This window comes from Orcinus orca, chromosome 14 (genome assembly GCF_937001465.1).
Source record: "Orcinus orca chromosome 14, mOrcOrc1.1, whole genome shotgun sequence".
Taxonomy (NCBI): Eukaryota; Metazoa; Chordata; class Mammalia; order Artiodactyla; family Delphinidae; genus Orcinus; species Orcinus orca.
The window spans coordinates 71,729,221-71,743,417 of record NC_064572.1 but is presented as its reverse complement, the minus strand read 5'-3'; the positions used below and the strand labels follow the sequence as shown (position 1 = coordinate 71,743,417).

Sequence of the window (14,197 nt, the reverse complement as noted above, 5' to 3'; positions counted from 1 at the left end):
TTTGTAGCTTGATAGTTCATTTCTTTTTTACCACTGAACAAATATTCCATTGTATGGGTGTACTAGTTTACTATTCACTCATTTATTGAAGGACATCTTGGTTACTTCCAATTTTTAACAATTATGAATAGAACAGCTAAAAACATTTTGTGTACAGTTTTTTGCATAGACATAAGTTTTCAACTCATCTGAGTAAATAGGAGCATGATTGATAGATTGTATGGTGAGACTATGTTTAGTTTTGGAAGAAACTGCCACTGTCTTCGTCTTCCAAAGTGTCTGTACCACTTTGCATTCCCACAGTTAATGAATGAGAGTTTGCACCAGCATTTGGTATTGTTCAACCAAAAACAATAGAATGAATAAATAAAATCATGGTATATTCACACTATGAAATATTATGCAGTAATGAGAAGGAATATTCTCTAACTATATACACCAATATGATAAATAATGTGAAGGACAGCTCTTCCTTATAGAAGAATTTCAATTAATAAATGCAAAAGGAACAAGGGAAATTTTAAAAAATCATCATTAGAATATAGTAATAATTGTTTTGGGGAAGAACCACCAAGGAACCCTCAGTATTTGTTTTGCAATTTTTCTTTACCTCTAAAATTTGTCCAAAATGGATAGCTTAAAAAAGATAAAGTTTAGGGCTTCCCTGGTGGCGCAGTGGTTGAGAGTCCGCCTGCCGATGCAGGGGACGCGGGTTCGTGCCCCGGTCCGGGAGGATCCCACATGCCGCGGAGCAGCTGAGCCCGTGAGCCATGGCCGCTGAGCCTGTGCATCCGGAGCCTGTGCTCCGCAACGGGAGAGGCCACAACAGTGAGAGGCCCGCGTGCCACCAAAAAAAAAAAAAAAAAAGATAAAGTTTAAAGTAAAAACGATGGCAATATATTATTATGGGATTTATGATATATGAATAACATAATATATATAACGTATATTGTCATATATTGTATGACAATAATGGCACAAAAAACAGGAGAAACAGAAGTGTTCTATTGTAAGGTTCTTAGGATACATGTAAAGTGGTATAATATTATATAAATGTAGACTGTATTGTTATGATATGCACTGTAAATATTAGAGCAGACACTTAAAAGAGGTATCAGAGATGTATAACTAATATGCAGCAGTTGAGATAAGTGGAATCTATAAAAAAAATCCAAAAGAAGGCATGAAATGAAGGGTAAAAGGAAAAGTAACAAATGGCACAAATAGAAAATAGCCAGCCAGCTGACAGATTTAAACCAATCATATTGATAACTATACTAAATGTAAATGGTCTAAACCCTCCAATTAAGACAAACTGTCACAATAAAACAAGAGACCTAACCATATGATGTCTACAAGAAACAATTTTAAATACATATAAAGACACAAAAAGTAAAAAGATAGAAAAAGATATGGCTATATCAAATAAAATCACAATTTAGAAAAAGAGATACTACCAGAAATATTACCATAAAGACAGATGGTTCATAATGATATAAACTGCATCAGAAAAAAAAAAAATCCTAAGTATATATACAACTAGTAACAGAGTTTCAAAATGTAAGAAGCAAAAATAATAGCACTAGTGGGAGAAAGACAAATCTACTACTATAGTTGGGTATTTCAACACTCATTTCTTACTAATTGAAGAAAAAAGTAGACAGAAAATCGATAAGGGTATACAAGAAATTAATAACATCATCAACCAATTTGACTTTGCTCCAAAAATAACAGCAAAATGCACCTTCTTTTCAACTGCATATAGAACATTTACCAAGACAGACTGTATTTTATAAATCAGTAACAAAAAATAGGGAATTCCCTGGCAGTCCCAGTGGTTAGGACTCCACACCTTCATTGCTGAGGGTTCAGGTTCGATCCCTGGTCAGGGAATTAGGATCCCACAAGCTGCATGGTGCAGCCAAAAAGTTAAAAAAGGGAAAAAAAAAATATGAAAACATCTCTGAAATACTTGGAAATTGAACAATGCACTGTTAAATAATCCATGGATTAGAGAATAACAAGAGATATTTAGAAAATACTTTGAACTAAATAATAATGAAAACAGAACATATCAAAATGTATGTGCTGCTGCTAAAATAGTACTTGGAGGTTTATAGCTATCAATGCCCTTACATAATGCAAAGAAGAAAGATACAAAATCCATCTAACAACTTAAGACAGAAGACAAAGGACATATTAAACATAAAGTAATAAGGAACTAGATAATTAAGAGCAGAAAACAAAAAAAATGGAAGATAATTTAAAAAATAATAAAACCAAAAGCAGTTTTTTTGAAAGGACCAATAAAGCCAATATCAGGAATGCATGAAAGAGGGATGTGATAATATATATATTACAAACTTTAGAAGAATAAAGAACCATTATGAACTTTATGCCAAAAAATTCAACAGATCAAATAAAATAGACAAATGCTTTGACAGATTCAAACTATCAAAGTTCAACTGAGAAGAAACAGAAAACCCAAATAACTTCCTATTAAGTTAGTAATTTAAAACCTTCCTACCAAGAAAACCCCAGTCCCAGATTACAAGACTGATAAATTCTTCTAAACATTTGAAGACATAATACTAATTCTTCACAAACTCTTCCAGAACATAAAAGAGGAACACTTTCCAACTCATTCCACAATATGAAGCCAGCATTGCCCTGATAGAAAACCATTACAAAAAAACAGAAGAAAAAAAAGAAATTACAGATCAATATCCATGATGAATATAAATGCAAAAACTCTTTAAATTTTAGTAAATTAAACCTAGCAACATACAGAAAGGCCCTATTAAAACATATCTATTAACAGGCACTCAAATACTGGTAAATAAATAATTTAGGTTTCTTTCATAAGTTGTGGCCTTCCGTATATTATCATTTGACTCACGTTAATAACGACGCTTACATTTTTAAAGTAACTCTCGTTCCTGAGCTTATAGGGTTACGTTTCAAACATTCAGAGCTTAGCTCTATAAAAATCACATCAAATCTTACTAAAATACATTTGTAAAACTACATAATTAACAAGGGCTGGAAATACTTATTACACAAGCTTGAATAGATTTAGGGACTTAGGTCAGAATACACACTATTATATTTGCATAAATTTGTCTTGAAAGCTTAATTCTCCCTTTCATTGCAAAGAAAACTTTAGTAGTTCTTCTGAGCAAGTGCTTCTGTAACTAAGCAACATGGACAACAGTGTCTATATTCTTTGAATGGATAGCATGCTATCATTAGAGTACAATGATTGCCCTCCTCCCTACACCTTAGCAGTATGGGAAGTCAAATGTATCCTCTGGTTCTATCAGATCCTTCTAAGATGGTTGAAGTGTTTTTTTCTGTTCTCTTACATCCTCCTTTAGCAATAAGAGTAACTTTTCCAGGTTTCTGTTGTTTAGTGAAACACCTGACAATTTGATAACAATCAACTAAGTTAACAGTTCATTTCTAGGCCTCTAAGGTTTCTTACTGATTTCCAGTGAAAAGAAGTTATTTATTAACAACTATGAACTCCCTTTCCTGATTTCGTTTTCCTGCCAAACTAAGTTACTCATTAGCACTTGTACAAAACACTCAAATGAGATCATTAAATAATGTTACCTGGACCATGAAAGCAATTGCAGCACCTCTGGCAGTCCTAGGAGAACTTCAAGAATTTTAGGAACTAAGGGTTACAATTTGGGTTAATATTAAAAATTGGGTAATAGTATTTGGCTTCACTAAATTCACTTCAAGCCACATTTACTGAAAACCCACCGTTTATTACCCGCAAAAATTCATAGAAAATTACATAATAGGGAATTAAATAAGATCTCTAAGGTCCTTCAACTTAAAAAAATTGCTGATTCTGTTCTTAGTATTTTTATGTATATTGATTATACATACATATTTATTATATATTACTTGACATAAAAAATAACTGCAGTACTATAGTATATATAGTAGAAAATTGATTGTTTTCAATAAATGTTAATGAGTCATATGGGTTAAAAAATTGCTGTTTCTAATTTCTCATATATCTGAATGCTGTGAGAGGTTTTTTTTAATGAGTAAAAATGATCTGGGTTCTCAAAAAGCATACATAACATAGCAGATCATTCTCCTAAGAGAAATTTACACAAAATTGTATACAATATAAATGATGTAGCATTTTATTGAACATACAATATATAGGACAAACAGATTTTTTTAAGATTCCCTCTAACTTAGCCGTTTTTATAAATAATAATAGGAGGAAACTTTAAGGAGAAGCAATCTTAAACCAGCCTTTAATTCAATGAAGGAAAAGTTGTAGGAATATTAGTAAGAGACAAAGATGGAGTTTATTTCTGGTTTCAAAGAGTAATCATTTTCTTTCTAGAAAAATAAAATCATTTAAAACTTCACTAATCAGAGTTTCCTTAAGTAAAGTGATTAATTATTCAAACTGACAACCTGATGACCCTCACTCTAATCTATTCAGGCCCACCCAAAAAAATTTACAAAAGCACATCTCTAACAGGAAACTCAAAGGAACCAGGCCAATTGCGGGGGGGTGGGGGGGTGGGGGGGGTGGGCGGTGCAGGGAAGGATGGGGTAAGGGAGTGGTTATTCACTGTTTTCCCTCTGAAAACATGATTTCTTGAGTGCCTTGGTGTTCAGTGAAGAGTCTCTTTCAAGATTAAAAATGGTGAAAGGAGGTATGGGCAGGAATAATGAAACACTAATCTAAAAAAGCAATGACTAAGGTTTCCATCTATCTTATTTAACACAAAAAGATAGGACATTTACTTTATTTGTCCATGACTTACCATACAAAAGGAAAAAAGTAAGTCAATATTACCAAGTGAAGAGTTTTCTTGGCTGCTCTCTAATGTATTATGTCTGGCTCTTCGTATGTCTTTCAGTATCCTTTTACTGCTTTCTGCCAGTATTCACCCACGTGAATATGCATCATTAGTATCAAATCACATGGCATTAATAAAGATACTATTAATGCTTAAACAGGTATTCAGATTTTAACATAATTTCCCTATAAAGGCAACAGCACAGCTGCTAAATTCCAAATACATTATTTAAACTAAATACTAGGCTATGTTTCACAAACTTCTAATTTCTCACATTCCTCAAATATACTGCTGAACACAAACTGGATGGCATGATTGAAAGTGGTATACTCATAAAAACAACAGAGAAGAATAAGCACTTAATATGCATAATATAAATCTAATATATATATATCTCTCTATAATAATGTGGATCTAATACGTATAAATGAAAGTTTAACAAAATGATAATTAGCATATATTTTGAATTGTAAATTCTCTTGTTATGAGTTTCAGCAGTAAGTCAAATTGCATTAAAGACGTATAACTTTTAGAAATGTCAAATTCCATTTTATTTGATCTGGGTGCATGAGTCTTATTTTGTAAGCATTCTCAAAGGAGCTCAGGATTTTGGGGGTTTTTTTGTAATTAAAAAAGCAGTAAAGCAAGATCTGCATCACAGAAAATAACTATTTCTGTCTTTCCTTTATAATAAAAGATAGCCTTCAAGAGTTAAAAACAAATCAATAATAATCAGGAAACTATAAATAAAAAACATAATGAGATACCACTTCACACTCATGGAATGGCTATAATAAAAAAAAGACAGATAATCACAAGAATGTTGACGATATAGAGGAATTGGAACCCTCATACACTGCTAATGGGAAGGTAAAATGGTGTAGCCACTTAAGAAAATAGTCCAGTATTTCCTCGAAAGATTAAACATAGAGTTACCATATGACTCAGTAAATCTACTTCTAGGTATACACCGAAGAGAAATGAAAACAAATGTCTACACAAAAACTTTTACACAAATGTTCATAGTAATTTTATTCATAATAGCCAGAAAGTGAAAACAACCCAAATGTTCAACAACTGATGAGTGGATAAACAAAATGTGGTATAATCATACAGTGGAATATCATTCAGCAATAAAAAGGAACGATGTACTGATAGATGCTATGACCTGGATGAATTTTGAAAACATTATGCTAAGTGAAAGAAGCTAGCCACCAAAGACTATATATTTTATGATTCCATTTATATGAAATGTCCAGAATAGGTAAATTTATAGAAAAAGAAAGTAGATTAGTGTTTGCCTAGGGCTAAGGAGTTGGGAGAAAACATGGGTGGGGTGGGGTAACTGCCAAACAGAACAGAGTTTCTTTCTGGGGTGATGAAAATCTCCCATAATTGTTTGTGATAGTGAACAAGTCTGTGAACATGCTAAAACCTACTGAATTGTATACTTCGAATGCATTAATCATATGGTATGTGAATTATATCTCAATTAAGCTGTTAACATTGTCCCCTCTCAAAAAAAAAAAAATCTACTGTAATAGCTTTCAACTGCAGCTACACTTGGAATAACCCAACTTACTCATTAAAAGTACAGATCCCCTGGACCTGCCAGACCAGTAAATCATAATCTATGGGATGAGACCCACTCTTCTAGACTAGTGGGAGCAGTACAGTGAGACCTAGATTCAAACTCTGACTATGCCATCTTCTTAACTGTATGATCTTTAGTAAATTATCTAATCTCACTAAATTTTCAGTTCCTTTTTCAGTACAATGAGGTGAGAAGTACCTATTTCATTGGATTACTGTAAGAATTTAATGAGATATTAGATGTAAATTTACGTGTACAAAATAGTGTATGTTCTATGACATACTGTGCTCAAACAACAGCTACTCTTATTATTACAATTATGTTATTTTTACTAGATCTTTATTTTCTTTTTCCCTATAAGGAAACATAACGCAGACTTCAGCAATGTTTGTCCCAAATCCATGCATGTAAGTTAAACCTTATAAATTCTAACTCCTTATAAGAAATATTGTTTTATTTTTTAAAGCAGTTTACTTTCTATCTGATGCCCTGCTCAGAATAAAATAAATGACATTTATGAAGTTACTATTTTTATAGAAATACAGAAATTACAAGAACACAAAACTTCAATGTCACTAATGGTGGGAGGGTGCTCATTAAAAAACAAATCAATGGTTATTTTATAAATTACAAATTTAGGAACAAAGTTCCAAATATTAGGCAGCCACAAAAATCAACCATTTAATTAAATATAATTTGCCAATTTTTAAAAATAAATTCACTTTTTAGTAAAAATGTTGTAACCATCTGCTCAAGAACAAAGTGAAGTAAATTTAAAGTCCTATGAAATAATTTCCTGCTTAAGAAATGCATGTTCTTAATTCCCAGGTAATTTGACATCTTCTAAAGAAAAAAAAAATCCTCAAAGAAAGACTTTCATATGAATGAAAGCCAACATTTTAGAATGGAGTGTAACACATGCACAAAACAACAATAAGTACAAAGACTGGAAATAACATTTTATATTTCTACATAAAAATTCAGCATTTCTTTCCCCAACAGCTTATAATTCTATTCTACAATGAGTCATACAAACAGGTCAAATTTTGACTGAATCTGGTACAAAAATCAAATGTCATTCAACAACCACATTGTTATCTGAAGACATGGAAAGGAACATATCCATTCGAATTCCTAGGGATATTTTAGTATCTCATAAGTGTGTCACACTTTATAAATACAAGTACATTGCTTGAGAAAAATGACTGTGGATTTTCTAAATACATTTAATTAAACCAAAATTAAATTAAGTGTCTGGTTAGAGCTAAATATAATAGAACACCATACCTAAAATTTAAACTGCATCTTTCTCAAAGCTAAATAAAAATTTTGAAACACCCAGAGAATATTATATCTCTACATAGCTGCACAGCCTAAAAACAAAGTTTCCTTCATCACCCACTATAAGACCAATGCTCAACCAATATATTTAACCTGTTTTATTCAGAATAAATTTGTGTTTCACACAAAAAAGGGAAACTTCCCTTTAAAAGCTGTATAATCAATTTTTATGTCAATTTTTCAAACTCTCATAAAAAGGGCCCACAAAGATAATACCGTCTATCAACTTCTCAAAATCGGTAAGTCAACGGTTGACTACATTCCAAAAGTTGCTGAAATTTTTTTTTAATTAAAAATATCAAAACAACTAACTTCTTTTTACTGACTTGTTTACACATGTGTATTTCCTATTTTTTATTCTACTATCTATTCTTTTAAAAACAGTCCCCTTTTTTCAGTACAATTTAGCTTTACATATAAAAACAAGAATGAAATCTACCGAAATACTAACAGTGTTGGCATTAACTATCGCTAACTTTTATACTTTTCTGCATCCTTAGATTGTTTTTAATGAACATGTAAGTACTTTCAAAATGAAATTTTCTTTTCAACTTTCTTACAACCCTGCTTCTTCACAAGGCTCTGATATGCCAATCTTTTGTGGTAAATTAGGTAGAAAAGTAATATGAATTTAAACAAACACTTTTTAGGTAAAAAAGAAGGTGTCAGAGAATGAGAAAATGCAGGCTTAAAGCATCTTATATAATCATATCTTGTAAATACTTTAAAAACAGGTGGTAACAATTAAAAAATTAGGTAAAAATTCTTTTTCTGCTTCAAATTTACTTTTTTCCAATGAAAATGAAAGCAGATTAGATTTGTGTGAAAAAGGCCCAATTACATATACATTCTAACTAATTATCTAGGTCTATAAAATAATCTCAAACCATGTACTATTAATACCGCTATAACTGATTAAAGTAAACCATAAAGAAGACAAAACTTAGAAACCAGCTGTTTTTTAGACAAGTATCAGATATTTTCTGATATGGAAAAGCACTGGACAAAATTATTGGGCATAACAAATACTACAAACAATAATAGTAACCCAAGGCCTCTTACCAATTTCAGCAGGTAGTTGTTTGATTTTGTTCTCTCGAATGCTAAGCATGCTGAGTTTTGACAGGTTTTTGATGTCTTTTTCCACAGTAGTTATTCGATTAAAGCGAAGGTAAAGAGTGGTAAGAGAATCCAGCCTATACACCACTGAAGGAATTTCTCTCAGTTTATTATGCCGTAAATCAAGCATCCGCAGCTTCTTCAAGTTATCAAGAGAGTCAGGCAAACTGGTAAGTGAATTTTCACTTAGAGCAAGTGTCATGAGATTTACTAGACAGCCCACTTCTGCTGGGAGGGACTGTAATTTGTTGCTATATAAATAAAGTTCTGTTAATTGAGTCAACTCTTTGATTGATGATGGCAATATGTGTATAGACCTCTTGGATAAGTCCAAACGCATTGAGTTCTCTTCCCGGCATTTGTTGAGCTCTTTAATCACCTCTGCATTGCTAGATTTCTTTCTAGTCCCAGGTGCTGGATTTGGCCGTTTGATCGTATTATCAACTGAAAAAGCCACCCCTGGTTGGGCAGCACTGGAGTCCTTCTTTCCATCTTTGGCATCTTTCCCTTTGGTCTTAGGTTCTTTTTCTTTGCTCTCTTTCCCAAAACCTCCAGAGGCTTTTGCCTCCTTTTCTCTTTCCTTGGCTGATGGTGCTTTGGGATCTTTCTCTTTAGAGTCTTTTTCTTTTCCTAAACTACTACTCATGGTGACTCAAGCTTGGGCAAAAACTACATGAACTCCTTTTATTTGCCAACAGCAGAAACTGGAATTCAAAGATGAAGAGACAAAAATCCTACACAATCAAAAAAGGTGTTGGCTTCAAGAAGTAATCGCCATCTGTTACGTGTTGGATCTAAAAGCACTATGCCCATTTCTGATAACTCATTCCAACGGGTAAAATGGTGCTGGTCAATCAATGATTCATTAGAATTCCTGAAATATAATACAGAGAGAGTATTATATTACTTTAGGTTATAAATTTATATTAAGTAAATGGGCTCTGAAAAACAATCTTACTGAAAATTTTGCTATTTTCCTAAGATTTGATACAGTAAATATTTATCGAACACCTTCTACTTTGCAAAATCCATTGAAAAATTATAAAAATTAACAAGGCGGGCTCTCTCTTTAAGGAATTTACAATCTAACAGGAAGAGGTAAGATAGGTATGCAAGTCACCAAACTGCAAATGTTTTTAAGAGCTGAAAAGTGGGAGAAATCACAACAGCAGCTAATGTCTGAGCGCTTTCTATGTACAAGCACTATTGTATGGAATTTACAAACATTATAACTGCTCTATGAGATAAATTCTTATCTCTATTTTACACACAGGGACAACTGAGGCACAGAAATATTTTTAGTAATTAGCTTTGTGATCCTGGAAAAGTGGCAGAGCTAAGATTCCAATGTAGGTGGTACACTGCCTATATTCTTAATCACTACGGTAAAACTGCTCTATCTGCAGCTAATTACCAGATTCTAGGAACTGCAAAGGTAGCTTTTTTAGTTGATAGTGAGAAGGATTAAAGGTTCTTAGAAGTAGAAAAGGTTCACTGGTAACATGACTGACCCAAAATGATCCACAAAGATTGAAAAGATGAGGGGAGATGGAAGTGAGACAGCACTAACCTAATAAGATCTATTCTTGGTATAAGATTATAATGATGATTATCACATTTAATAATTATTTACTTAAAAAACCACATCAATAGACCATATATACTAAATATATTCCTTAGTCTTACCTTAAATGCCGATGTGAAAGCTTTACAATATTGAATCTTGAATTACAATAAACAAGACTTCTGATTCCATACAAGATGGAATAAGCCCACTCTACCTTGTTCCTCACATTAATTACAACTTAAAACCCTGACAAAATACATGAAGCAACTAGCAGAATATTCTGAAAGGTAGAGAAAAGAAGGCAGACTGGTTAGGAACCTTGGTTTGCAGATGACCTGGTGGTTAGTACTCTAGGGGTTTTTTGTTTTGCTTTGTTTTTATTTCCTATATATCCTGGCCTGGGCAGTAGAGAAGCCCATAAACACAAAACACCAATAAGCATGGACTAAAACAAGGTCCAAGAAAAGTCTGCTGTCTCTAGTCAAAGGACTATGAAGAGAATAGCACTGCAGGATGGAACCCTTTTGACTATACCCCTCCTTATTCCACTTGAACACCACAGAAGAAGTCATGTCCCACCCCTCCCAACTGGCACTGAGGCCACAAAGACTGTAGAGTAAAACTCTGCCAACCACCCAGCTCTGCACTAACTTGAAGAGAAGCAGTACACATCCCCCTTGGCATCAGTACTGCAGCCATGGAAACTATGGAGGAGAGCCCTGTTGACCATCCCCACCCTGTACTTAGTAAATGTCAGCCAAGAAGTGGTAGCCCTCTCCCTCCCCACTGGTGGAAAAGCTGTACTATGAGGAAGAATCCTGTGGATCATCCCCTGCCGTGCACTAAGCAAATGTTAGCAAAGAGACAGCACACCACTCCTTCACAACTAGAGGGGGAAGGAGAAAATTATGGAGAGGAGGGAGCTGGAGAAAGGGATTCTTTCAATCTGTGTATTCCCAAGCACACTCCTTAGAAGCTCAGCAAGAAACCAACCAGAATGAAAACAACAAATGCTTTGAGAACTGAACTGTAGTGTGGAATATCACCTATTTTTCAGATTGGCCTTGGGGTGGCATACAAACAGGGCAGACCAGAATACCCCTAAAAAGCACATTAAAAGGATCATACACCATGATCAAGTGAGGTTTATTCCAGGAATGCAAGGATTCTTCAATATACGCAAAACAATTAATGTGATAAACCATATTAACAAATTGAAGGAGAAAAACCATATGATCATCTCAGTAGATGCAGAGAAAGCTTTCGACAAAATTCAACACCCATTTATGATAAAAACCCTGCAGAAAGTAGGCATAGAGGGAACTTTCCTCAACAAAATAAAGGCCATATATGACAAACCCACAGCCAACATCGTCCTCAATGGTGAAAGACTGAAAGCATTTCCACTAAGATCAGGAACAAGACAAGGCTGCCCACTCTCACCACTCTTATTCAACATAGTTTTGGAAGTTTTAGCCAAGCAATCAGAGAAGAAAAGGAAATAAAAGGAATTCAAATCAGAAAAGAAGAACTAAAGCTGTCACTGTTTGCAGATGACATGATACTATATATAGAGAATCCTAAAGATGCTACCAGAAAACTACTAGAGTTAATCAATATATTTGGTAAAGTAGCAGGATACACAATTAATGCACAGAAATCTCTGGCATTGCTATACACTAATGATGAAAAATCTGAAAGTGAAATCAAGAAAACACTCCCATTTACCATTGCAACAAAAAGAATAAAATATCTAAGAATAAACCTACCTAAGGAGACAAAAGACCTGTATGCAGAAAATTATAAGACACTGATGAAAGAAATTAAAGATGATACAAATAAATGAAGAGATATACTGTGTTCTTGGATTGGAAGAATCAACATTGTGAAAATGACTCTACTACCCAAAGCAATCTACAGATTCAATGCAATCCCTATCAAACTACCACTGGCATTTTTCACAGAAGTAGAACAAAAAATTTCACAATTTGTATGCAAACACAAAAGACCCCGAATAGCCAAAGCAATCTTGAGAACGAAAAACGGAGCTGGAGGAATCAGGCTCCCTGACTTCAGACTATACTACAAAGCTACAGTAATCACGACAGTATGGTACTGGCACAAAAACAGAAAGATAGATCAATGGAACAGGATAGAAAGCCCACAGATAAACCCATGTACATATGGTCACCTTATCTTTGATAAAGGAGGCAGGAATGTACAGTGGAGAAAGGACTGCCTCTTCAATAAGTGGTGCTGGGAAAACTGGACAGGTACATGTAAAAGTATGAGATTAGATCACTCCCTAACACCAAAATAATCTCAAAATGGATTAAAGATCTAAATGTAAGGTCAGAAACTATCAAACTCTTAGAGGAAAACATAGGCAGAACACTCTATGACACAAATCACAGCAAGATCCTTTCTGACCCACCTCCCAGAGAAATGGAAATAAAAAGAAAAATAAACAAATGGGACCTAATGAAACTTAAAAGCTTTTGCACAGCAAAGGAAACCATAAACAAGACCAAAAGACAACCCTCAGAATGGGAGAAAATATTTGCAAATGAGGCAACTGACAATGAATTAATCTCCAAAATTTATAAGCAGCTCAATAACAAAAAAACAAACAACCCAATCCAAAAATGGGCAGAAGACCTAAATAGACATTTCTCCAAAGAAGATATACAGACTGCCAACAAACACATGAAAGAATGCTCAACTTCATTAATCATTAGAGAAATACAAATCAAAACTACAATGAGATATCATCTCACACCAGGCCATCATCAAAAAATCTAGAAACAATAAATGCTGGAGAGGGTGTGGAGAAAAGGGAACACTCTTGCACTGTTGGTGGGAATGTAAATTGATACAGCCACTGTGGAGAACAGTATGGAAGTTCCTTAAAAAGCTAAAAATAGAACCACCATATGACCCAGCAATCCCACTAATGGGCATATACCCTGAGAAAACCATAATTCAAAAAGAGTCATGTACCAAAATGTTCACTGCAGCTCTATTTACAATAGCCTGGAGATGGAAACAACCTAAGTGTCCATCATCGGATGAATGGGTAAAGAAGATGTGGCACATATATACAATGCAATATTACTCAGCCATAAAAAGAAACAAAATTGAGCTATTTGTAATGAGGTGGATAGACCTAGAGTCTGTCATACAAAGTGAAGTAAGTCAGAAGGAGAAAGACAAATACCGTATGCTAACACATATATATGGAATTTAAGGAAAAAAAATGTCATGAAGAACCTAGGGCTAAGACAGGAATAAAGACACAGACCTACTAGAGAATGGACGAGGATATGGGGAGGGGAAAGGGTAAGTTGTGACAAAGCGAGAGAGAGGCATGGACATATATACACTACCAAACGTAAGGTAGATAGCTAGTGGGAAGCAGCCGCATAGCACAGGGAGATCAGCTCGGTGCTTTGTGACCACCTGGAGGGGTGGGATAGGGAGGGTGGGAGGGAGGGAGATGTAAGAGGGAACAGATATGGGAACATATGTATATGTATAACTGATTCACTTTGCTATAAAACAGAAACTAACACACCATCGTAAAGCAATTATACTCCAATAAAGATGTAAAAGAAAAAAAACTATATTGGAACCAAAAACCACAAAAATGGGTTAGGGCATGTATTCTGAAACAAAACAAGTTGACTGCTAAACAGAAGGCTTAAAAAGAAATCAAAATTTTATAAGTCTCAAAAT

The 14,197-nt window shown here is 34.0% G+C and overlaps 1 protein-coding gene across 6 annotated transcripts in view; it reads right to left on the bottom strand.

Annotated features, from left to right (window-relative positions):
• Positions 1-14,197, bottom strand: part of SHOC2 (SHOC2 leucine rich repeat scaffold protein) — a 112,990-nt gene that overhangs the window by 36,926 nt on the left and 61,867 nt on the right. For all 6 annotated transcript variants that reach the window (XM_033421052.2, XM_033421055.2, XM_004265848.4 and 3 more), the window contains one exon: positions 8,839-9,769. In XM_033421052.2, the coding sequence (XP_033276943.1) occupies positions 8,839-9,541 (703 nt within the window). In that variant the 5' untranslated portion in view covers positions 9,542-9,769. The remainder of the gene's footprint in view (positions 1-8,838; positions 9,770-14,197) is intronic.